Source organism: Camelus bactrianus, chromosome 14 (genome assembly GCF_048773025.1).
Source record: "Camelus bactrianus isolate YW-2024 breed Bactrian camel chromosome 14, ASM4877302v1, whole genome shotgun sequence".
NCBI lineage: Eukaryota > Metazoa > Chordata > Mammalia > Artiodactyla > Camelidae > Camelus > Camelus bactrianus.
In genome coordinates, this window is record NC_133552.1 from 12,017,927 (window position 1) to 12,042,314 (window position 24,388).

Here is a 24,388-nt window from a genome sequence, read left to right on the forward strand (position 1 = left end):
CCTTGTGTCTCCTTCTTTGTGTGTGTGCTGGGAACACGTAACATGAGATCTACCATAGGAACACATTATTCAGTGGACACCACCATACTGTTCACTGCAGGCACCATGTTGGGTAGCAGGTCTCCAGAGTTTATTCATCTTGTACAGCTGTAACTTGACACCCATCAAACAGTAATTCCCCATGTTCTGCCCCCAACCTACAGCTAAGTTTCTTGAAAGACTGCTCTGGATTTCTCGTCTTCTTTATCTCTCATTCAGTCTGCTACATCTAACAATTTCTGTTCCACCCACACCGCTCTACTAAAACTACTGAGGTCATTATTAACCTTCTCATTATCAAATCAAACAAGTATGTCTTGGCTCCCCCAAGGTATTTGCCATAAACACTGTTATGAATGCCTTCCCTCTCTTGAAATTCTCTTCTCTTTCACCGGCGTCTGTAACAATATCTTCTTTTGAATTTTCTCTTGCCTCGGATTGCTCCTTCAACAGGGATCCTTTCCGTGTTCCAGTCCTTTAAATGCTGATGCTCTCTAAGGTTTCTTCTGCATCGATTTCTTATTAATGCCTTAATACTCACTGATACTGACCAAATCTATTGTTGATAGACCCTAAGTTTCTTCTGAGCCAGAAGACTTAATTTTCAACTACCCACTAGGCATTCCATCTGGATGTCTCACACACAAGTCTTTCTTATTTCCATGTTCTTTCATATCCTGTCTGTGTGTGTGGCATTTCCATCCACCCAACTGCCCACGCTTGGGACCGGAACCACCTCTACTGCCATCTTTCCCACTCTCTGTATCCCAAGGATCTACTGATTCTATCCTCCTGTTCTCTCTAATGTCCCATCCTCTCCATCTCCACTGACTTGGCCTAGCTGGGGACCCTACCACTTCTTACCTGTATGATATTGTGTTTGTTTGCCTCCTTTTCCCAAGCACTTAGACCATACTATGAGCTCAACAACTCTATGTTGGCAGGATGAACACAATGTGACAATTCCTCTCCCCACCTCTGCCACTCAGTGACACACCATTCTTGCTCCAGGGATCATTCTAAAACACACAAGGTAGTCACACCACATCTCCTGTCAAATCCTTCTACTGCCTCCAGGATCAGTTTTGATCCTTTCAGCGGGGCACACAAAGCACTTCTTGCCCTTCTCCTGTCTCATCCCCCACCATCCGCCAGTGCACCCTCACTGCAGCCCTGTGAGACAACTCACAACGCCAGTACTCCTTAAGAACCTCCTCCCACCAATCCCTATTTATTTTTTTAACATTTTTTATTGATTTATAATCATTTTACAATGTTGTGTCAAATTCCAGTGTAGAGCACAATTTTTCAGTTATAAATGAACACATATATATTCATTGTCACATTTTTCCTCTGTGAGCTACCATAAGATCTTGTATATATTTCCCTGCTGTACAGTATAATCTTGTTTATCTATTCTACAGTTTTGAAATCCCAGTCTATCCCTTCCCACCCCCCGCCCCCTTGGCAACCACAAGTTTGTATTCTATGTTTATGAGTCTATTTCTGTTTTGTATTTATGTTTTGTTTGTTTGGTTTTTTTTTTTTTTTTTTTTTTTAGATTCCACATATGAGCGATCTCGTATGGTCAATCCCTATTTATTAAGCTACAATTAACATACAGTAAAGTGCAGACTGTAAGTGCGTGGATTCTGGCAAGTGTATACATACATGTAACCAACACCCTAATTGATATATAGAACATTTCCATCATCCCAGGAAGTTCCCTATGTCTTCACCAGTTAATCACCTCAAGTTAATCTCAGTTCTGATTTCTATCATCATTTATTAGTTTTGCCTGTGTGTCGGGCTTCTTTGTTCAACATAAAGTCTGTGTGATTTATCTATGTTGTTGTGTGTACTGGAAGTTCATTCCTTTCCATTGCCAAGTGGTATTCCATTGTTTAAATATACCATAATTTTCCTTATGTATTGGTGGCCATTTGAGTTGTTCCCAACTTGGAGTTATTCTGAACTCCAAACACTTTAATGCCATCTTTTTGTGGACTTTTTTTTTTTTTTTTTTTTTTACATAAAGACCTAGGAGGGAAATTAATACGGTTAACATAATAAGAAACTGCCTAATGGCTTCTAGCTATGCATCTCCATACTCAGCAACATTTGTTGGTGTAAATATTTTATTCAATCTAGTGTCTCTTACTTGATTTGGTTTTGTTTTTTGAGGGGGGAGATGATTAGGTTTACTTATTTATGTATTTATTTAAATAGAGATACTGAGGATTGAACCCAGGACCTCATGCATGCTAAGCACACACTCTGCCACTGAGCTACGCCCTCCCCTCAGTCTAGTGTATGCTAAGTGGTTCGTTGTGGCTCTGAGTTTCATATTCTCCTTGACTATTGATGTTGAGTAACTTTTCAATGTAATTATTCAAATGTGTGTATCTTCTTTTGTGGAATATTCCATTTGTGTTTTTAACCATTTGGAAAAACTGAATTGTTTATCTTTTTACTATTCATTGGAAAAAGTCCTTCATATATTTTGATTCTAAGTTCTTTGCCAGATATGTAACTTTTCCAGTCTTTGGTTTACCTTTTCATTTTCTTAATGATATCCTCTGAAGAACAGAAGATCATAGTTTATCATCTTTCTTTTCCTTTTATATTTATCTGTGCAGCATTCTTACCTGGAGGGAATCTCCTCCCTGTCTTTGAGAGTCAGTTGACATCACAGGACACGTAATACCATCACTAATGTTCTTGTTCCTTGTCCCCCATAAGTTTGGGACCAACTAGAAAACAGGGGCTGCACTTGGTGGAGTGCTTTATAGCTAGCAGAGCACCTAGCAAGTAGCAGGAGCTCGAGAACTATTTGTTACCCAAATACACAAACAAATATGTGGAAAATTGGAAGAGTTGATTCAATTCCATCAATTAACTTCTTTCCACATCATTTTCTCTTCCTAAAAATAAGGAAAACTCCCCAATAACCTCACAAGCATGTACAAGCAATGAAAGCTTCATGAGGTTGTGAAAGGAGCTTTTTTGGACCCTTCAATGTACATCAGTAAGCAGCCTGTGAATACATATTTTTCACAGATTTTATTATTGTTATTATTATTATTATTTAATGAATCCTGATTTTCTTTTGAAAAGCAGTATACGTAATTCTTTATTTTTTATATAATTCTTAATATATTAGATGCTCCTCATCAAATGCTGGGACAACCTGAATCAAAAAAAAAAAATATATGACCAGTCGGAACTTGAGATACAGGGCTTGCCAAATGAATTCATCACGTCAGAGTGATCAGCTTTTATTCTAGAGAGGTTCACTAATGTCAAAAGCCATCTGGATTACATAAAAATGACAATGTCATCATTAAATCTGTCTGAGAAATTAGACTTTAATGAATTCCATAGAGACCTCCAACTTGATCATGGGAGCTAAGAAGTCATAATACTCTTCTCACAGGAAGTTGCAGTTAAAGAAATTTGAAAAGCACCAGCAATACATGAAAATGATGGGCTCATGGAGGAAGCAAAGTGCAATCTTCTCCTCCCGACAGGAAACCACAGAGTGGAGCGGCCCCTGCTCAGCAGACAATAAGACACAATCAAACGGCATTCAGTGCGTGATGAATAAAGCATTTGGGAGCAGAGTGACTTTTTCCATAGCAACAAAGCCTCACAAAATCCAGAATGTTATTGGCCAGAGTCTTGTATTGTTCTTCCAGGGCAATGTGAATCCTCACCCTGGATGATTAAAAGTGCCAGAAGCAAGCGTGATATTCAGCTATTCACGTTAAATTGATAAATACAGTAACATATATAAATGGCCAGAATGCTCAATTTCCAAACATGAAAATATATATAATTAGAAACCAATTGAAACTGCACTTTTAAGGATTTGAGGCTTACTCAGTATTACCTCATGGAAGAATATATCCATTATCTCATCTTTGCTTTTGGAAGAGCTGGTTCTGTTAGGGGGTCATGAAAGGGTCCAAATCTTTCTCTCCAGTCAAGGCTTTATGCTGGGAACAGAAGTGTGAGAGAAACTTGCTCAATGGCCAAGACCCCTGAAAGACAGTGGTATGAAATTGTCCTCGGCACAGAAGCACCCAAGAAATTCAGCCCCTTATAGAAAAGGAGGAGCAGCATGTCACTGGCCGCATGTGACCCCTCTGTAATCAACCATGGAGACTGAACCACGACCTGGTTCTCGCGCCTTCAACCACGTCTGAATATCGCCCGTAGTTTCAAACCTCATCCAAAATAGACTTGAAATTCCTCTCTCCTAAGAATTTGATCATGATTTAAGTGCAATGAATAGGCTGTTAGAAGTCTGGTTGCAAAGAATTTAAGTTGAAAGCAGGAACTATGTCTTACTCACCTTTAATACCTTGTGTGCCGAGAATAATGCCTGGTTGGATGACTAGGGAGTGAATGAATGGGGGGCCTTAAAAGGAAATGGAAATGGGAAATTTACAAGACTGTTGGAGTTGAAAGGCTATATTTAGGAAATTAAAGAAGTCAACCTCATAACTGAATTAACACTCTATGACTCATCCAGCTATTGATCAAAGAGAATTTATTCACAGAGCTTTTCAAATACAAACAAAATAGCACTTTTTAAATTTTTTTACAAAATGAATATTGGAATAAATGTGGTACAGCACAGTACAATAATGGACAAACGAAAACAAGATTTAATGACTGGAAAAATGTCTCTCGTTACTCTCATAACTTCCATTGAAATCTCTCCTACAGTGGACAGAAAGTTGCCCCTTTACTTCATAAGAATATCATAGCAGAAGCTACTCAGAGAAATATTGCATATTTTTGAATAATATTGAAATACAAAGGCTTAATTCTAATGGTCTGCATAAACATTGAAAACACGTTGAGGGCATAAAGAGTTTATGCAGGATATACAAAATACTGATAGAGTGGCTTATTGGCCCATTTATTAGGTTTAATGTATGCTTTATAAAGTGATAATACTGTATTTTAAGTGTGTATTAAAAAGAAGACAGAGGAGCGATGCACCGTTAAACCTCTCATACAGTCTGTGCGACAATTTCTGTGTTTGTGTATGAGCATGTGTGTGGATGCGTATGTCCGCGTGTGCTCGTGTGCTTTCAGAAGTGCCATGACTTACAGGGAACATCTGTGGGTTTCCCTGCTTCCCAACATAATACTGTTTCTACTAGCCCTTATGATTCTCTGAGTCGTCAGCCAAAAAAAAAGAAAAAACAACCCTAGTTTGCATATATATATTTGTTTTGTGTATGTATGTGTTCTACGTTAACAATACTCCGTGGAACAGAAACACCCAACACCCTGCAATAGTTTTAGCCTTTGGTCCATTTTTCTCTATCATTCCACGCCCTCCGTTTCTTTCACGGATCTCGTACAACCCTTCCACATTGTATAATGTTTCTGATTCCACTGGGTTTTATTTCATGAGCACAGTATGGTTTAGAACCACTTTTCCACCTTTTTGGAAGTAGCTGGAGGCTTCAGTCCCTCCCAGTCCCATCGGCCCGTCTTTGTCTTCTCCTTTGTCTGCTCTTGGTGGCTCCGTCTCAGTACGGGTACTGTTTCTGTTTCTTGCCTGAGAAGCAAGCCAACCACGTGCACAGCAGCATGGCGGCCGCAGCACCGGCTCCCGTGCAGTAGTAGGCCCAGCCAATCTCACACTTCCCTAGGGGCACGAGAGGGGGAGAGGAAGCAGGCACAGATCAGGATGATGTTACAGGAGGCTCTGTTATTTCTCCCAGGATGTGCGTTCCTGGTGTACCAAAGTGAAACTAGAATATCCATTAGAAATGTGGTGCCCATGCAACTGGAATGATAACAAGAGCTGAAAGTTATCTCAAGACTAGGTAAGAATACAGAAAGCTGTTCTCCCCCACCAAGTCTCACTCCTGTGGTGGGAGGAAAGGAGGAATGGCAGCAATCAGGACAGGAGAGATGAAGGTACTGGATCTGATTTAAGTCACCCAAACTCATATGCATAATGTGGTACCTTAGAAAAAAATTTTAAATATAGAAACAGTCCTTCTTCAAAGGGGACACTGTACGGAGAAGATCCATTTGAAGGAGAATGCTAAAGCAAATACCGCTATTTACAGGGAATTGCCTGATGACTCTTGCTGGACTCTTTTGTTCTGAACTGGAGAACAAAAGCTTCCAGGTTCTCCTGAGGTCAACACTCATTATTCCTTCTGCCCAGAAAATTCTCCTCCCAAACTGTTAGAGAGCCGGTCCCTTTTCAAATGGCACCCACTTCCAACCTGTCTCATCAGAGTCACTCTGTTCACTCACCACCCTTTACTGCCTTTGTAGCATTTACCATGGTTTGTAAATATTGTGTGTGCATGTGTTTAACTGCAGTCCATCTCACTAGAATGAAAGTTTCAATTAGGGCAGACCTTTGTATATTTTGTTCCCCACAGCAACCCTACAACAGTGCCTGGCTCACAGTAGGCCCTCAATAAATAAATGTTGGAATGAAAGGGAAAGTAAAAGAAAAACAGAAAGACAAGAAACAAAATAGTCAGACAGCTATTCTTTTAAAAATATAGTAAATATGTGGGACCTAATGAAACTTACAAGCTTCTGCACAGCAAAGGAAACCATAAGTAAAACAAAAAGACAACCTACGGAACGGGAAAAAATTTTTGCAAATGAAACCAATAAAGGCTTGATCTCCAGAAAATGTAAGCAGCTCATACGACTTAATAATAAAAAAACAAACAACCCAATCCAAAAATGGGCAGAAGACCTAAACAAGCAATTCTCCAAGGAAGACATACAAATGATCAATAGGCACATGAAAAAATGCTCCATATCACTAAGTATCAGAGAAATGCAAATCAAAACTACAATCAGGTATCACCTCACACCAGTCAGAATGGCCATCATTCAAAAATCCATAAATGACAAATGCTGGAGAGGCTGTGGAGAAAAGGGAACCCTCCTCCACTGCTGATGGGAATGCAGTTTGGTGCAGCCACTGTGGAAAACAGTATGGAGATTCCTCAAAACACTAGGAATAGACTTACCGTATGACCCAGGAATCCTGCTCCTGGGCATATATCCAGAAGGAACCCTACTTCAGGATGACACCTGCACCCCAATGTTCATAGCAGCACTATTTACAATAGCCAAGACATGGAAACAGCCTAAATGTCCATCATCAGATGACTGGATAAAGAAGAGGTGGTATATTTACACAATGGACTACTACTCAGCCATAAAAACCGATAACATAACGCCATTTGCAGCAACATGGATGCTCCTGGAGAATGTCACTCTAAGTGAAGTAAGCCAGAAAGAGAAAGAAAAATCATACCATATGAGATCGCTCATATGTGAAATCTAAAACAAACAAGCAAGCAAGCAAACAAAACATAAATACAAAACAGAAACAGACTCACAGATATAGAATACAAACCAGTGGTTGCCGAGGGGGCGGGTGGTGGGAAGGGACAGACGGGGATTTCAAAATGTAGAATAGATAAACAAGATTATACTGTATAGCACAGGGAAATACATACAAGATCTTACGTAGCTCACAGTGAAAAAAATGTGACAATGAATATGTATGTGTTCATGTATAACTGAAAAATTGTGCTCTACACTGGAATTTGACACAATATTGTAAAATGATTATAAATCAATAAAAAATGTTAAAAAAAAAAAAAGAGTAACTCTCGTATTATTTTGACACAGATATTTTGGAGAGAAGTTCTCAAACCGATCACGCATTTACAGCATCCTACAGAGTGCGTTAAATTTAAAAGGATAATAGATCCTGAAAGAGCACATCTCTACCGCCGGCTACATCTCAGTGGCACAATGACCTCCATTAACAGTGATAGATAGAATCCGTCTTTTTCAAGGGTAACAGAGTCTCCTTCATGGACCAGATTTTCTGACAACCGTAGGCTAATGTGGCCGTGAGTCTTGGGAGTAATCTCCATTCAAATTATTCCTTAGCTGGACTAAATAAATCTGAGAAAGAAATTCACAGGTAGATAAGAGATCGCAGGTGGTTTAGGACCTTTCAAAAAGTCAGCAAAATTTGTGGTCAGTCTTTCCAGCATAAGGCTCATAACACAATCAATTGTACATGAATAACAAGGTATTGACCTGCACACAGTTCCATGACCTAACATGAAAAGTGGAGTACATAATTCTGTATTAATTATTGGACACACTCAAGGAAAAGTAGCTGGTGAGCCTAATTATTTAAGAATAGTGTGTGTGACAGTAGCCACGTGTGTTAACTAAAGATGAAAAAAGAAACTATGAAAGCATTAACTATCAGAGAACCCAGGAGAGACAGTGTAACTTTCTTTTTTCTCCAGGAAAGGCAATGAAACAGCTTAAGTGTATGGGGGGAGGGTATAGCTCAGTGGTAAAGCGCATACCTAGTATGCATGAGGTCCTGGGTTCAATCCCCAGCACCTCTGGTAAGTAAATACATGATTAGGGGTTCTTAGCTGGCAAAATCGCTGTAGCAGATGGTATAGGTGCTCCACCCGGTATCTTTGGATGCCTTTTGCTGACTTTGAAAACCTCATCCAGCAGCTTCTGACTGTACTTTGCTCCTAACAAACCCGTTTGGGGGACTTGTGAGCAGGGAGCTACTTTGCTCCAACTCTCAGGGAGTTTCAAGTACCCCTGGGGTGACCAGTAGCCAATGCTGGTGCAGGAGTCTCAAAACCTATTTTCTCACCTCCAGGTGGGACAAACTCTGCAGTGTCATGAATGTTCCAGAGCCCCTGTGAGTTCAGGCTGAGGCTGGGACCTCACCTGAACCTGCACCCTTGCCTGGTGTCTACTCTTTCACTACCTTGCTTTCCCACGTCCTTACAGGTTTCTCCTTGGCACATCTCCTTGATCCCTTGAACTTGAATTCTCATCTCAGGGTCGCCTCTGGGGAACCCGATCTCAGACAGGAGCAAATGGCCGAAGTCTTTCTTGCTTTCTACTGTTAATAAGGGTCTGTGAAGTTTCTTCCCTTGTCAGAGGCATAACCCACCCACTCACCTACCCACCCAAGCCCTGTCATCCCCTGAAAGACCCAGAACCAGGAGAGCACCTCCAGTATCCACTGTCTCACCCTCTGCCTGCACCACCGTCTTCCTGGGGCAAATCCAACTCCTTGCGTTGGTAAGTATGTGTGGGTCGTTTCTAATAATTGTTACGTTTCTGGAGCCTCTCTGATCTGTGCATTAAACATGAACTCAACTCATCAGACAAACTGTCTATCAGATGAAAATGGAAAGGCAGGACACAAATAAAAAGTGCACCGTAGTAGAAAATGTTTGAGGAAGTTATACAATATCGCCACGAATTCCACATATGGGCTAGTTTATGTGTGTGATTTATACATTTTATGGTGTAAACCTAGCAACTGGCTAAGATCCAAAATGAGCTACTAATGTTCAGTGTGATTTAAAAGAAAATTATTCTCCTATTTCACATATGAAGACTTTCATTTGCTAAGTAATTCATGAAGTAAATAATTAACTCAATATGGATTTATTCTGGTATTTTGGAGGACATAGAAATACAGCCAGTTCATCAATCTAAACTTAAAAAACTATTGCAAATCACACACCATGCACAAACACACACACACACACATTTTTTGAGAAGCAAGAAATGGTCAAGATGAGTGTAGTAAGATCAAGACGTGTCAATAAGATTTTGGGAAATCTAAAGAGACGCTAAGTCATCCACCCCCTCATCTTGATTCCCTTCTTCCCACCCTCACTCCCTCCCTCTCTCCATCAACTCATTCATTAATTCAACATTTATTAAGTGGCTACTCTGACTAGGAATTACTGGATCCTAGGGAGCTCCTTTGGGGAAAGATACAGTCCTTGCTATCAGGGAGCTGTTGTCCAGTCAAGGGAGTAAGGATTAAACAATAATTACGCAGATAATTATATAATGATAATTGTGATTTGTGCTTTGAAGAAAAAAAAAATCCAGGATGCTAAGACAGCAGATCACAAGGAATTTTATACACAGCGGTCAATGAAGGTGAGTCTTAAATTAGAAGTGAAATTTAAGCTGAGACATGGTAGGTGAGCAGGCGGTAGCCAAGCGTGAATGTGGGAGGCCAGGGAAGGGTTACTCGCTCCGGGGGGATGGGAAATGCAATGGAGAAATGTATATTTAGGTCTTGTTAAAGTACTGTTGTAACAGATGGATGCTGCTGTGGGTGTTAAGTGAGCGATGGAGTTGGGTGTGACCACCTTCAGAGTTTGAGAGCTAGAAGCCTGAAAACTTCCTCTTCAGAATGTCCGTCTATACTGGTGTGTTGAAATGTGAGATAGTTAAACTTCAGTAAATCTTGAGCACCGACTCTATGTGTTGCAATATTACAGGAGCTGGAGACCCAGGAGTGAGCAGGACAGACGGCATCTTTGTTCTCACGAAGCTTAAGTTCTAGTAAGACTGATCTTGAGTGTCACTCATATCGGTTGCAATATTTTGAAACCATTCCTTGCACATTTTACATGCATGTTTCGTAGAAATTCAGTTGAATGAAATTAACTAGATATATAAGGGAACTTTTTTCATGAAACTATACATGTAAATGTACCCTGAACTTCTCCAAGGGAAAAGTAGGGTATTTTTTCTCTCTGAGCATGATTCCTTCCATGGTTAAAACCCACATGCTCAATAATAAGAAATTAGCACCGTGTTTTACAGTAATAGGAGAAAAAGTCTTTTTGAGGACATGAGGCTATTAAGAAAGAGCAGATGTTTAAGTTTATACCTTTTAAAAGGCACACCATAGCCCAGGAGTGGTAACAGAACCGAATGAAACCAGGAAATGGGGAATCACTCTTCCCTGGCCTCTCTCTTCCCCTGTCCGGGCAATAAATTCCTGTTATTATAATGCAAACAGAAAGCATTTTACTAGAGGACAAGTTTTGTCTGTGATCCTTTCAGGAAATTAGAGAAGAAAATCTGTTTAAACTTCGCCTTTTGCTCTCTGCATTGCTGCATCAGACAGGACTCCAAGCGTCCTTGTTGGCAAACTGCTGCTTTCCGCAATGGGGAATGCTATTCTTGACAGATAAAAGAGGGTAATGGAACAGAAAGCAGCAAACCACAGCAAACCACCTGCAAAATCAATGGGAAAAGATGTTGTGGCTGCATTCCAGGGCAGCCCCAGAGAGGAGATGGGTGGGAGAGGTGTGGCTGATTTTTTACGGTGGCTCAAATTCGTTTTTACTTGCATCTTTCTTTCTTTAGCAATAAAGACAGAAGAAAAGGTACAAAGAACACAGCCTTATTACGAATAACAGTGAGATTCCAGAGATCAGTTCATCTTTTGAGGACGTCACATTCATTCCTTCATTTGTTTGATTAACATTTCAGAGCTTACCACATGATTGCCTGTCTCACTCCTGTACCGCAATGCTCAGTACGATGCCTGGACCGCAGCAGACAACCGACACACGTTTGTGGCATGCATGGAAACCAGACGCTAGGGCTGAGAATAGAGATCTGAAATGAACGGTTCTATACTAGCTGTCATGGGCAGACTGTGTAGCACCTGGCTCATTTAACATGGCATCTCATTTAACCATTTTTGCCTGTGACACTTGCAGGAAGTCAGTGAAGCAAATCTCCTGATACTTTCCCAACATCATTCTCATCTTGAAGATGAACACATTGAGTTACATACAAGATAAGCCGTTTGCCCAGTATCTCAAATAAATGGTGACGCTTGAACTCGATCGGATCACATTGATTCCAGAACTTTTTCCTGTGCTCAGATAGGGGGTTACCAGAAAGTATCCATCTGAGGTTCCACACCTGCACAGCTCAAATTCATGAAAGGGCGGGACACCCAGAAGAGTAGCTGGACTTAATGCTTATTGCGCACAAACTATATGTCAGGGGAGAAGAGACATTACTGTTTATTGTTATTACCATTACTATTATTATTAATACTTTCTGAAATCCTACTAAGTTCTACTATTAGAGTGTAGATTGGGACGGCAAGCTTTTTTCTTTTTTTTTCATTTGAGCATCTGGAGATTTTAAATGCTACTTTGCATTTGTTATTTTTTGCAAATGGACAACCATGAAGCAAAAATAAAGTCCAAGACCAACACCGCCCAATATGAGAAAAAGAAATAAATCCCATCTCTTTCATGTATATTTTTACGCTTAAAACTTCTCAATCTGTAGATTAAAATATGGTATCAATGTTAATTTCCTCATTTTGGTAACTGTACTGCTGTGCAAAATGATATAATTTTAAGGACTTATTCACTTGAGTGTTAGCGTTGGAGGGGCACCCCATCTCGGAGAGAATGGAGCAGGACAGAGGCGGAGAGTGACGAGCAAATACGAGGACACTGAACATGAAGGGAATCTGGGTGAAGAGTTTACGAGAATTTTTTGTACCCTTTTTGCAACTTTTCTGTAAATCTGAAGTCATTTCAAAACCAAAATGAAACAAATATGAAAATTTATATATACAGGTATATACACAAATAGATACACATATACAGATGGTCCCTGACTTACGGTGGTTTGACTCACAGTTTTATGACTTTATAATGGTGTGAAAGCAATACACATTCACTAGAAACCACACCTGGAATTCTGAATTTGAGCTTTTCTGGGGCCAACGATGTGCAATCTGATCCTCTCTTGTGATGCTGGACAGTGAGCGGCAGCTCTGAGTCAGCCAGGCAGTCACGGGGGCGGACACTTAAAACCGCTCTGTTTTACGCTTTCAGGACAGTATTCGGTAAAGTTCATGTGATACTCAACACTTCATTATTTTAAAAAAGGCTTTGTGTTAGATGATTTTTGGCCAACTGTAGGCTAATCTAAGTGTTCTGAGCACATTAAAGCAGGCCAGGTTAAGCTATGATGTTAGGCAGGTCAGATGCATTAAATGCATTTTCAGCTTACAGTGGCTTTACTGGGATGTAACCCCATCATAAGCTGAGGAGAATCTGCATATAAAGCCAGCGGGACACTTTTATACTTGTAAGTACAAAGAACAGTGCTTGGTAAAACATGGCAAAACGAGAAATGTGCACGATGAGAATTATTGTGCATTTTCCTCATGAAAATATTCATTCGCCCCCTTCCGCTCCATTTACACACGTTGCCCTGCTGAACTTAGCACACAGCAGAATGACCAAGGAGGTCCCTGCCTTCTGGCCCCATCCCAGCTAACACAAAACCTACCCAGCCAACCACAGCCAACCACAGCCAATCAATCATGCCAATCCCAGCCAATGAAACAAACAGCCGGCTGAAATAATCCCACCTTAATAAAGTGGACATTCCAGCATTAATCATGAAATACTGTGAAACAGTAAGTGAAGGGGATATGCACGCAGGACACGGGCACCCAGGTGGGCAGGAAACTGAGCAGGGGCTCTGTCTTCTCTAGGATGTACGGAGACCAAAGCAGCACGTGGGCACAGGGGACCCATTTTCCTCCTCAAAACGTTCCTCGGGCCTGGCAAGATGAAGGAGTTACATCCTCCACGTGGGAACCAACATTTCCCATTGAAGGAAAGGGGTTTTTCCAACTGACACAGAGAAGGATTCCTACTTATGGGACGTACCTAGAATAGGCAAATCCATAGGTGCAGAACGCAGAGTCGTGGTTACCAAGGGCTGGGGGAGGGAATAAGGGAGAGTTACTGTTTAACAGGTATACATACTATTTGGCATAATTTAAAAGCCCTGGAAATAGACAGTGGTGATGGCCACACAACACTGTGAATGTACTTAATGCCACTGAATTGTATTGTATACTTAAAAACGATCAAAATGGTAAATGTTATGTTATATGTATTTTATCACAATTTAACAAAAAAGGAGCAGTGTTATGTGGGGTAGAGAACAGAGCAGAGAGGGGTCAATCAGAGAAACTGGAAGAAAGATCTAAGAACTGGACGTCCAGGTGAGTTTGCTGGGTGTGGCTTCGCGGGAACCAATGCTTCTGCACGTCCTCCCACACCTGGGCTCCGGGATTCCCCTGGTGGGACCACAAAAAAACCTGCTCATTGTTTCCCCTTCACGTCAGATCCACCCAGAGCCCTTCCTCCTAGATCCACCCAGGGTCCTTCCTTCTAAACTCTACACTGAATCAGGACCCTGTATCATCCCATCCTGAAATCCCCATCGGAATCACATAACCATGAAAACAGTAAGAGGCCTTGCCTACATCGCTTTCCCGCAAAACAAAGGAATAGCAAGATAAATAAAAATACCCGAGTACCTTTGGAAAAGTAATTGAATTTCAGCTCAAGGGTCAGAAGAGGCGGGTGAGTGGAGCAGCATCTGAATTCTCACGACCACACCAATCAGACCGCTCGCTGTTCCCTGGCCCAATGGGTAGTTTTGTTACTATACACGTTTGCACAATTTGCCCAAACAAATGGTTTAGGCTTTGTCCTGCCTGACCGGCTGAGTCCCTGCTGGCACAGTTGTTATGAGTTCTTGCTCCTGAGCACAGGAATTCATCCTAGAAGTTTCATGGGAGATAACGCCGCTCTTACGATGACAAGGCTCACACTGGCTCTACACACAGAATGTCTACGATGGCCTTTGTGCTCACACTGTGAACTGACACAGAATCCCATCTCCCCGGGGCCGGGTGGCTGAGATCACCCGTGGGGCCTCATTCAGGGCATGATGATAAAGATTATCCTTTGGTTTCTGTCTAAAGCTGCTATTTATAACGGCTGGAACTACCTGAAATTCGGCTCCTTTGACTCATGGACGGCCCCAAAGAGAGCGTGAAAGGACCCAAGCTGTCTCTAATCGCTGCTTCCCAGCATGGCCTGTGGCTGCTGCCAATTTTCCAACAATCCCACGTGAAGAGGCGCTGCTTTCCATCCTGATGGCATTTTATCTGCCCTCCCCGTTTGTACCTGTGACGCTCTCATGGGCACGGAGCCTGTGAATGTAGCCTCTGTACCCAGTGAAACTGAAATGCACGGCACAGGGGCTGCTTTGAGCTTGGTTAGCTGCCCTCCGTCCAAGAGGTTTCCTTAAGGACCCCCTCCTTGCTTGTAAGGTAGCTCTTGGGAACAGACTTAATCCAATTTGGTCAAGCACAACCTTGAGACTCTGGTAAATTACAACACCCACTGGAGGAGGGGGAGTGACGGTGAGACGGAGCGACTCTCCGACAACCTCATTTCCAAGTTACAAATGAAAACAAGTCTCAGGTCAAATTGTCCTGCACATACGGACACTTACTAAATGAAATTATCCAAAAGCAAGCACAAAACAGCTCACCAACCCGTTCTGGGAGCTAGTTAAGTCCTAGCCCTATTGTTTTAGGTGTGCGGGCTACCATCTTGCATAAAAGAACCCCTGGAGGCAGGTGCAGCAAGGTTCCAGGGAAGGATGCCGCTCCCTCTGGCAACAAATAACCCCAAGTCCTCTGAACTGAAGGCTCGAACTGGAGCCCTTAGGGATGACCAGGCATTGGCCACCATTCCTAAGGAGAGAATGGGTGCGGCCGGAATGCTGCAGTAAAGCTGATCTCGTTGTTAAAAATACTAAAATACATTCCCCTGCAGTGGTGGGTAAACAGCCACTGCCCCAAGTTTTTCAAATGCCTCATGGTCCCTTCCCTCCTCTGAGAACCCCAGGAAATCCTCGCCTCACGTCTCAGAAATCAAAAAGCTAGTGCCTGGCTGGGCAGGGCCCCTTGGGAGCCTGCCCCGGCCCCTTGGCCAGCATTTGCTTTAATTTCAATTGGTTGTTAAATATTTCAACTGTCTTTCAAATGTACAATAACGGCCCTATGCCGGGATGGTTGTTTAAACCTTTTCATGCAAGGATAGGGAGCACCTCTAACTCTTTTAGCCTGTCCACAATCTTGAATACCTTTCATTTCACCAAGGAGAGGCCATTTCTAGCATTTATCATGTTCATTTTAATGACACTCATTCCACCATGAAAAGTCCGTTTCTGACCATTGCTACGCTCATGGTGAGGCTTCTGGGGTCAGGTGACATACAGGTAACAGAACACTGGTACTAGCCGCCTTGAGCTTCCACTCTGGAGCCTGCGCCTGAGCTGTGACTTCCTGTGTAACTCACACCACCCTCTCACTCTGTCAACCCTGAAGTATTTTAATATGAATTATAGGCATTATAAAAGTGGTATCAAGAACTTTGAAGGACCAGAGATTTTCCTTTACTTGCAAGGTAGCAAGTTAGCCTGCCACACCTCCAGGGATGCTGGCAAAAGCTAGGAGACTCCTGGGTCAGAGACAGGACTGTACTGCTGACAGCACCGCAACCAGCATGAGCTTCATGTCTGAATCCAGCCTTTTGTGTCCCGTATCCCACAGGGGATGACTCGGTAAACTTGGTAAGTTTGCATCACCGTCGAGGAACCCCAAGCTTAGGGGACCTTCAGTTTTTATTATAGGCTGCAGGCAAATCCACCCAAACTTTGCCCCAGAGGGAGACATTATTATAGAAAACAAGAAATCACACCTGTCCTCTGCTCCAGCAGGATTCATTATCTTCCAAGGCTGTTCACAACACAAACATCTTTGAATAGACAGTTTGGATCAAAAACTCCCCAGACATAGGATGGCCTCCCGAAAGCAGCAGTAATGAACTTGGTTAGGGTTCCAAGTGGAAACATACTGAATTCCCTTGGAAGGGTGAATGCTCATTTTCACAGATACGATTTCAAATTAGAAGTGGTGTATGGGAGTATTTATTTGCAATAATGCCTATTGGATGTAGAGATGTTTCTCCCTATAACCTTCCTCTGCAAATGCTTTCATAGATAATGAAATCAAGTCAAAGGAGTTCAATGGCTCCCCAGCCTCCTGCGGAGATCTGAGGACCGCTGGGAGACTAGTTCAGATTTCTAAGCTTTCCAGCGTCAGACTTCCAAGTGCTGCTTACCAGAGGCTCTGAGTCTTCACTCATCAGGAATCCATTTGAATAATCAATAAATGAATAAATAATGAATAAAATGAATACTATGAATACTCTCTCTCCAGAAAACACAAATGCACAAGCATATAAAATTTGCACACAGTATCAGTGGGGTCACAAATTCCCTGAAGCCTATTGATGGACTCTGGGCTTCCTGAATAGTCTGGAGACCTCAAGTTAAAACTCAGCCCTAGAACAAAGGTGACTATAACATTGAACTCGTTTACCAGTGTCACCAAAACACCCAGTTGCTAACCTAAGTAGCTTACATATCCAGATATCACATAGCTGACATCCTCAGTTATCTAAGGCATGACCCCAAATTGAGAGGTCAAAAAAAAAAAAAAAAAAAAACTGCCCAGAACATAGAAAAATCAGTGCTTCAAAGATACACCCTGCACAGAAACAGAGCTGGACTGTGTTTTTTAAAGCATGATTCTAAGGTGATTTATGATGACTCGATTAGAAAGGACACAAGTTAGATATGAGGGAATAAGGAGAGAAAGGAGTAATTAATAACTGCAACGAATAATCTCTGACAGGCTGACACAAAACAACTACATAAAAGCAAAAAGAACTCAAAGTTTGTCAGTCTTGGTTATTTAGTGGAAGGGCAAATCACCCTACAAAAGTCCATGATACTCAGGAATGACTCCATACGACAGCATAACCACTGATGATTTTTTTTTAAAAAGGCTTGATTATGTTTTTTGTATGTTTTATATATTCTGGCTGAGATGACAGAAAAGTAGGTGATAAGCCTCAAACTTTTTCAACATGATTAAAACAGGTGATGTGCTGGTGTTTAAGGCAGAAAGGAGGAACTGAAATTTAACTGTACGTCTTCCTGGTGCAAAGTGCCTTCTACTATCACCTTTAATCCTTTTAACAGCCAAGTGAAGGAGGTACTGTTATCCTCTTTAGAGACTGAAGAACTGAAGTTCTGAGAGCTTAAATATCTCACCCAGAATCACAGCTATCACTGAAACTGAGATTCAAATCCAGACCACGGTTTCTCCTTTAAGGGGAAAATTCATTTATCTGGAATAATTCACTCTTATGGAATTTTCTGACAAGATCTGATAAATGAGTTTTACTCTACAAATTCTCTACATTAATTAGTCTTTGTCAACATTCTTTGACATTAAAAATCAGGTGAAAAGTCAGATCATCTCTTTGATTACTTTGTTATATTTTTGGTTTTATTCTAAAAACACTTTTGATGGGTTATTAATCAATAATGCTTACCAATGGCCCTTTTATAACAAGAAGACCTGTTAAGAGGTCTATCCTCTATTTTCTATTTCAAAAATACACAGGAATGTCACTAGCACATGAGTTAGCACACTAAGACAAATTCCCAATTCTGGGGCAGAAATATTTCACCCAAGGTTAAGGACTATAATATCTAAACAAGGTCCTACTGCATAGCACAGGGAACTATATTCAATAACCTATAATAATCTGTAATGAAAAAGAACATGAAAAAGAATATATATATATGTGTGTGTATATATATAAACACTATGCTGTACACCAGAAACTAACACAACATTGTAAATCCAACTATACTTCAATTAAAGAAAGAATCATAATATAGAGATTTGAAGGAACTCTAATGTTCATACAGACAAATCTCCCAACAATAGTAGTGAAACATCTTTCCTCAGTGTTACTATTCTGAACCAATAGATAATCAGGTAAGAGGATGATCTATGATAAATCTGTGAGAAATATCTTAACTGTAACCTCCTTGAGGGCAGGGGGCTGGGAAGAGACTTCCCAAGGGGCTGTATTGCATTACCAAGGGGACTTAGCAGCTTAGGATGATGGCAGTTAGGCAGGAGAGTAGATTCTTCTCCTTATTAACAAATTATCCCCAAATTCTTAACTACCAGAAAGTTTTAATAAAATCTAAATATTTACTGAAGGTGATGGTCATAGAACCAGTCTGTCTTAACTGCTCTTTCTTTCCCATGGTCATTGTTGATACAGTCAATTGAACGAAGTTCATCCCTGAGAAAGGATCTAAAACATCAAAAACAGTTAAATTTAAAATTCGTATGTTTCTATACCCAGATTAACACGCAAATGGAAACATACTAGGAAATAGGAGAGAACATATTATACAAAAGAATAATTAGAAAGAACCGGTTCAATTTCCTAAATTTCCTTAAGTAAACTATATCGAAAAAGGCACACCACTCACATATATTTATTTTTTTGTTTTTATAAAAGGACAACATTGAAAAAAAATAAGAAGAATCTTTAAAGAAAGGCTAACATATTCTTCCCAATAGTTTGGTGGCCATATCTGAAGAAATATAACCTCCACAGGTTTTCTAAGCGCAGTTCCCTTTTCCTGCAATCACTGAGTTCCACTGCTGCAAATCACTGCGAGTCACTGAACTAGGTTTTCAAAAGGCACGGATACAACGGTGGGAATGATCCTGCTCTGAAATAACCAAGCCGAAAAAGACTTTAGGAAAGAAAGATTTAGAGCAATTTCTTTCTTTCTTTCTTTTTCTTTTTTTTTTTTTTCGTCTACCAAGGCATTTGGTTCTTTAAACTATGACCCTGAACTTGATTACTTTCTGGGAGATGGTTAAGCCATTTAGACCCTTGGAGAGTGATACCATATTCACATCAGGGTATCAGCAGCCAAGTAAATACAGAAACATGATGGCACTCGCCTTGTTAGCGGTCAGAAATGAGCAATAAGGTTTCTTCCTTTTTATCTTCTCTCTTCCTTCTCTCTCAGCCTCCCTCCCTCCCTCCTTCTTTTAACCGTTCAGTAGATGGCAGAGATGTGACATGCAGGTAAGGATCCTATCTAATTCATAATTGTATTCGAAGTATGTGGCCCAATTTTTGTTACCTAGAATGTGCTTAGTAGATATTTGTTGAATAAATCAATACATCTATTGAAGACTGCTATGGACCAGACACTGAGAGAGACACTGAAGTTGTAAAAACCCTGTCCCATAGGAACCTGCAAAGATGTCTTTAGGGAAGCAGACAGAATCAGATCTATGATTATACAGAATGAGGTACTTTTTCCTAAAACAGAACGAGTGGCATTTACTAAGCTGTAACTTAGAATGGAAATGTTCATGCTCTAATGTTGTTATCATGGTCCCAGGAACGGGCAGGTTGAATTCATGCCCCTGAGATGAGTTAGTTCTTCTCCCCATTTTTTGAGATGAAAACAGAAAATTCTCCATCTTGAAAAGACGCCCCTAGGAAGGCTGAGTGACCAGCAAAGCTGACTGTTCTTGCCTTGGAGGGTGCGGGACACTTTGCTCCATCATTTCATCATAAGCCATGATGAGCTTCCTCCGCCTGTGAGAGTTTCCCAGCATCCTTTCCAGCTCCACCTCCCGGGGTGTTCCCGCGGGTCCTCCGGACCTCCCACTCGGTCCTGGTTTAACTCCCAGCAGCTGCCCGGCTTCCTTGTCTCCCTCCTGCATAAGAGCTCTGAGTGAGGGAGGAGAGGCTCGTGCTGGACCTTCTAAGTGACCTCCAGCCACTTGGACTGTAGTGTCAAAAGTTTAGAACAGGTCCAGAGAATAGCCATGGAGGAGGCGGGAAATCATCACTGCTTTAAAGACTTAAAATTTGGCTAAATCTCAATGCATATTCAACCCTTTACCACTAACCAGTCTCCCAGATAGCAGTCTCATAATGGGACCATGCATTTCATTGCCTTTCAGCAATGACCAGAAACGCAGCTAGTGTCGGGGTCCCTTCCTGAACTGAGCGACAGATGCTACCCGCTGCTCTCCGCGAGCACCAGCCAGCCCCGCTCCCACACACACCTCAGGTGCCTCCAGGCTGCCTGGCCTGCATGAAGCAGCCTCAGAAGTCCACATAAGCCACAGGCATCTTCTCGCTTCTGGTCAAAGGGATGCTCATTTCACCCAATACCCCAGAAGCCGAATGCAGCTTCACCTGTTGCTGTCTGCAGAACAGAGGCTTCTGTGTGGACATCAGGAAAACTGGGTCTCTCCGCTTAAGAAACACTCACTCACACCAAGCTTGACAAAGCTCGAAAAAGATATTTTCTATGTTTGTTCCCGTTTTTGCCAACTGACCTCCACAGAGCTTGCAAATCTTTTTTTTTTTTCCCCCAAGGGTGGTTCGATTTGAGAGAAGAGAAGACGTGAGTCAGGAGTCCAAGAGTTCAAGGAGACTTGTCCAGAGATGTGAGATGTTCACTGCTCAGATTAGAGTAGAAACATTTCTTCACTGGAGTGAAAATTTGGAAGGAATAGATTCTCATCTTTTCTGACAACGGGAGGCTCTGAGTTTTCAGTTTATGGTACTGTTCTTGAGAAGCCAAGAGCATAATTTCAAGAACAGGAAACATGATGGCTTCTTAATCAAATTAAATAGCAAAATGAAAGCAATAATTACTCAAATTTACTTGGCAAATTAGCAAGACGAATTAATTGAAATGCTACTTTTGATCATAAGGATATAATTAGAAAAGTCTTTGGTGGATGAAAATATCTCTAAGGCACAAATTAAATCAATTGGACAACCTGATTATAAAGACTTTATGCTTAATGTGTAAATCCCAACTTACTGGTAAGGAAGATAAAGGAAGAACAGAGATTGATCAGCAACTATTCATTAAAAATGGTCCTGTACAAATAACGTGAATAATAATAGCAAACACCTACTGGGTTTTTGTTATGTGAAGATGCTGTGCTACACCATGTATTATCCTATCACTTGTACTGTTTTGTTCTTCTGGAAAGAAATCAGGAGAATCACTTACACAGCATAAACCATCTCTGATCCTTTGTACACAACGATGGACTTCATGATGCAAGGAGCACTGGGCACCGAAGTCAGACACAAAACAGAGACTGAGATGCCTTTTCTCCTCTTAGCTTCATCTTCCACTTACAAATGCCACTACTTCTCAGTGAAGCCTAGTTCTAGAAAACTCTGAACACATCCATGCTGGGCCAGAAGAAGCCAATCAGTACATACTATTCCCTGACAGCAGCCATTCCTTCAAGAGTGGGCACATGACAAATGGGTGCAACTAGACTGAGAGAGACTTCTTTTCCATTCCTGGGGGAGAAGCTCACCTTTGACAGGAACAAGGATGCTTAGAACCGCAAGTGCCAAATGCAATCATCTTGTGACCAAGAGAAGAACTAACCTCGATGAAGCCAACTTTTTTTTAAACCTGTTTTTTTTAATTGAAGTATAGACCGTTTACAATGTTTTGTCCATTTCTGGTTACAGCATAATGTTTCAGTCATGTATATACATACATATATTCTTTTTCATTATAGGTTGCTACGAGATACTGACTCTAGTTCCCTATGCTATACAGTATAAGCTTGTCGTTTATCTATTTTATATATAGTAGTTAATATCTGCAAATTTCAAACTCCCAATTTATCGTTTCTTATCCCCTTTACCTGCTGGTAACCATAAATTTGTTCTCTATGTCTGTGAGTCTGTTTCTGTTTTGTAATTTCATTTGTGTCTTTTTTTTTTTTCAGATTTCACATATCAAGTGATATCACATGGCATTTTTCTTTCTCTTTCTGGCTTACTTCACTTAGAATGATGATCTCCTGGTATCCATGTCGCTGCAAATGGCATTATTTTATTATTTTTTATGGCCAAGTAGTATTCCATTGTATATATCAATACCACAACTTCTTTATCTATAAGATGAAGCCAACTTTGAGATGGACAATACCTTTGAGCCCTTGGATTAGTTAAGTCTGAAGCTCACTTTGGCTCTGGCTTTCCTGTAATAAGAGATCCTAAACGTCTTCTTTGTTTAAGAAGATATTTGTAAACTAAAGCTAAAGCATCCTAATTCATATACAACAAAATGAATGTTGAACTAAATTCTAGCAGAGTGCAAAAAATTAATTTTCTATATACATTAGGGCTTTTTTTCCCCAAAGTATGGTCACCTGAATCACCTGGGATACTTGTTTGAAACACAAATGAGAGATTCATAATATCTGAGGCATAGAAACTAAAAATCCACCTTCTCAACCAGTCAACCTCTACTTCTAGTGCTAATGGTTGGGCACCGCTGCCCAGGCGAGCTCTACAGTTTCAGTGGGGATTTAGAAATTCATCAGGCAGTCTGTTTTTAAATTCATGTTTCCTTGTTTTAAACATGTGCGTATTCACAGTTGCTCCTTGCTTCTTCATAAATAAGTGTGATCTGAAGGTAAGCTGAGGAACAGTCTTTGATTTGTAAAAGTGGGTATTTTTGCAAAATCGCTTCAAGGCTCAGCACTAGATAAAACATGAGACAATGCTTGAAAAAAATCATCAACAGCCTTATAAAACTGTTTTCAGTGCCTGTAAAACAAATTCTCCCCCAGTCACCTTTCTAAGGAAAGGAGGCATTAAAAAAAAAAGTAGATTCTATTAGGTCCCTACCACGTTGTGTTACAACCACAAGTGTGAGCTTTTTATGAAGTCCCTTCCTTGCCCAACTAGTACGTCTGTTTTTGGACTCAGTTTAAATGCTCTGGGAGGCCCTTCCTAGACCCCCAAGTATTCTTACCCACCTCTGATTTGCCTTCTCAGCCTCCTTCCTGACTCTTCTCCCCGCCCTGCCTGCAACCTACCTCCACGTCCCCCTAAAACACACTCACACTCACTCTTTACCTACCCACCTCCTCTACAGCCTTGAGGGCTCAGCTAAAAATAATACTTTGTTAAGAAGCCCCCAGGTGAGGTCAGGGCCCCTTGACCGTGATCTAGCAACTAAATGAAATGCCGGTCGGGTTGCTTTCAGCTACAAGAGAAAACACACCTTCAACTGTAGCCTATAAAGACATGAACTTACTGTGCATCAGCAAGGTGGGAAATTGCTAGGGCAGGCTTGCTCCAGGGACGCCTGCCCACAGGCTGCTTTCTCTGCCCACCTGTGCCCCGGGAGGATGCTCCCTCCTGCCATCCCACCTGGTCAGGGGTGGCTGCCAGAGGGAGGGAGATCATGGCTTCTGGTGATCCCTTCTTCCTCAGAAGCCTCTGGAAACAACTCTCACTTCCTATCCCATGCTATTGTTAAGAGGTGGGATGACTCAGCTTAATTTACGGCGCTTTTCATCGTCTGTCACGACACCGCACAACAAGGATGACTGGATGGGGCTGCTCAGTGCAGAGTCCTGGACTGTCCTACATCTTGACCAGCTAAAAGGATTGATAAATGAGCACTTCTGGAATGAAGACATTTCTGGCATGTCAGGGAGATGCTTTGGTTGAGTTCACGGGTCTCAAGCTACAGCTCCACCATTTGTTTTTGTAAATAAAGTTTTATTGGGACAGTCACACCCATTCAGATACGAAGTGTCTTTCAGGCTACCATACGCTTGGCCGCATGGCTTGCCAAGCTG

General features: G+C 41.4%; 1 protein-coding gene across 1 annotated transcript in view; it reads right to left on the reverse strand.

The window, feature by feature from the left end:
* Window positions 1–4,577: 4,577 nt before the first annotated feature.
* LHFPL6 (LHFPL tetraspan subfamily member 6) overlaps window positions 4,578–24,388 on the reverse strand; it is a 196,129-nt gene continuing 176,318 nt past the window's right edge. Inside the window, exon 4 of the mRNA XM_074378094.1 lies at window positions 4,578–5,710. Within this exon, the coding sequence (XP_074234195.1) occupies window positions 5,592–5,710 (119 nt within the window). The 3' untranslated portion in view covers window positions 4,578–5,591. The remainder of the gene's footprint in view (window positions 5,711–24,388) is intronic.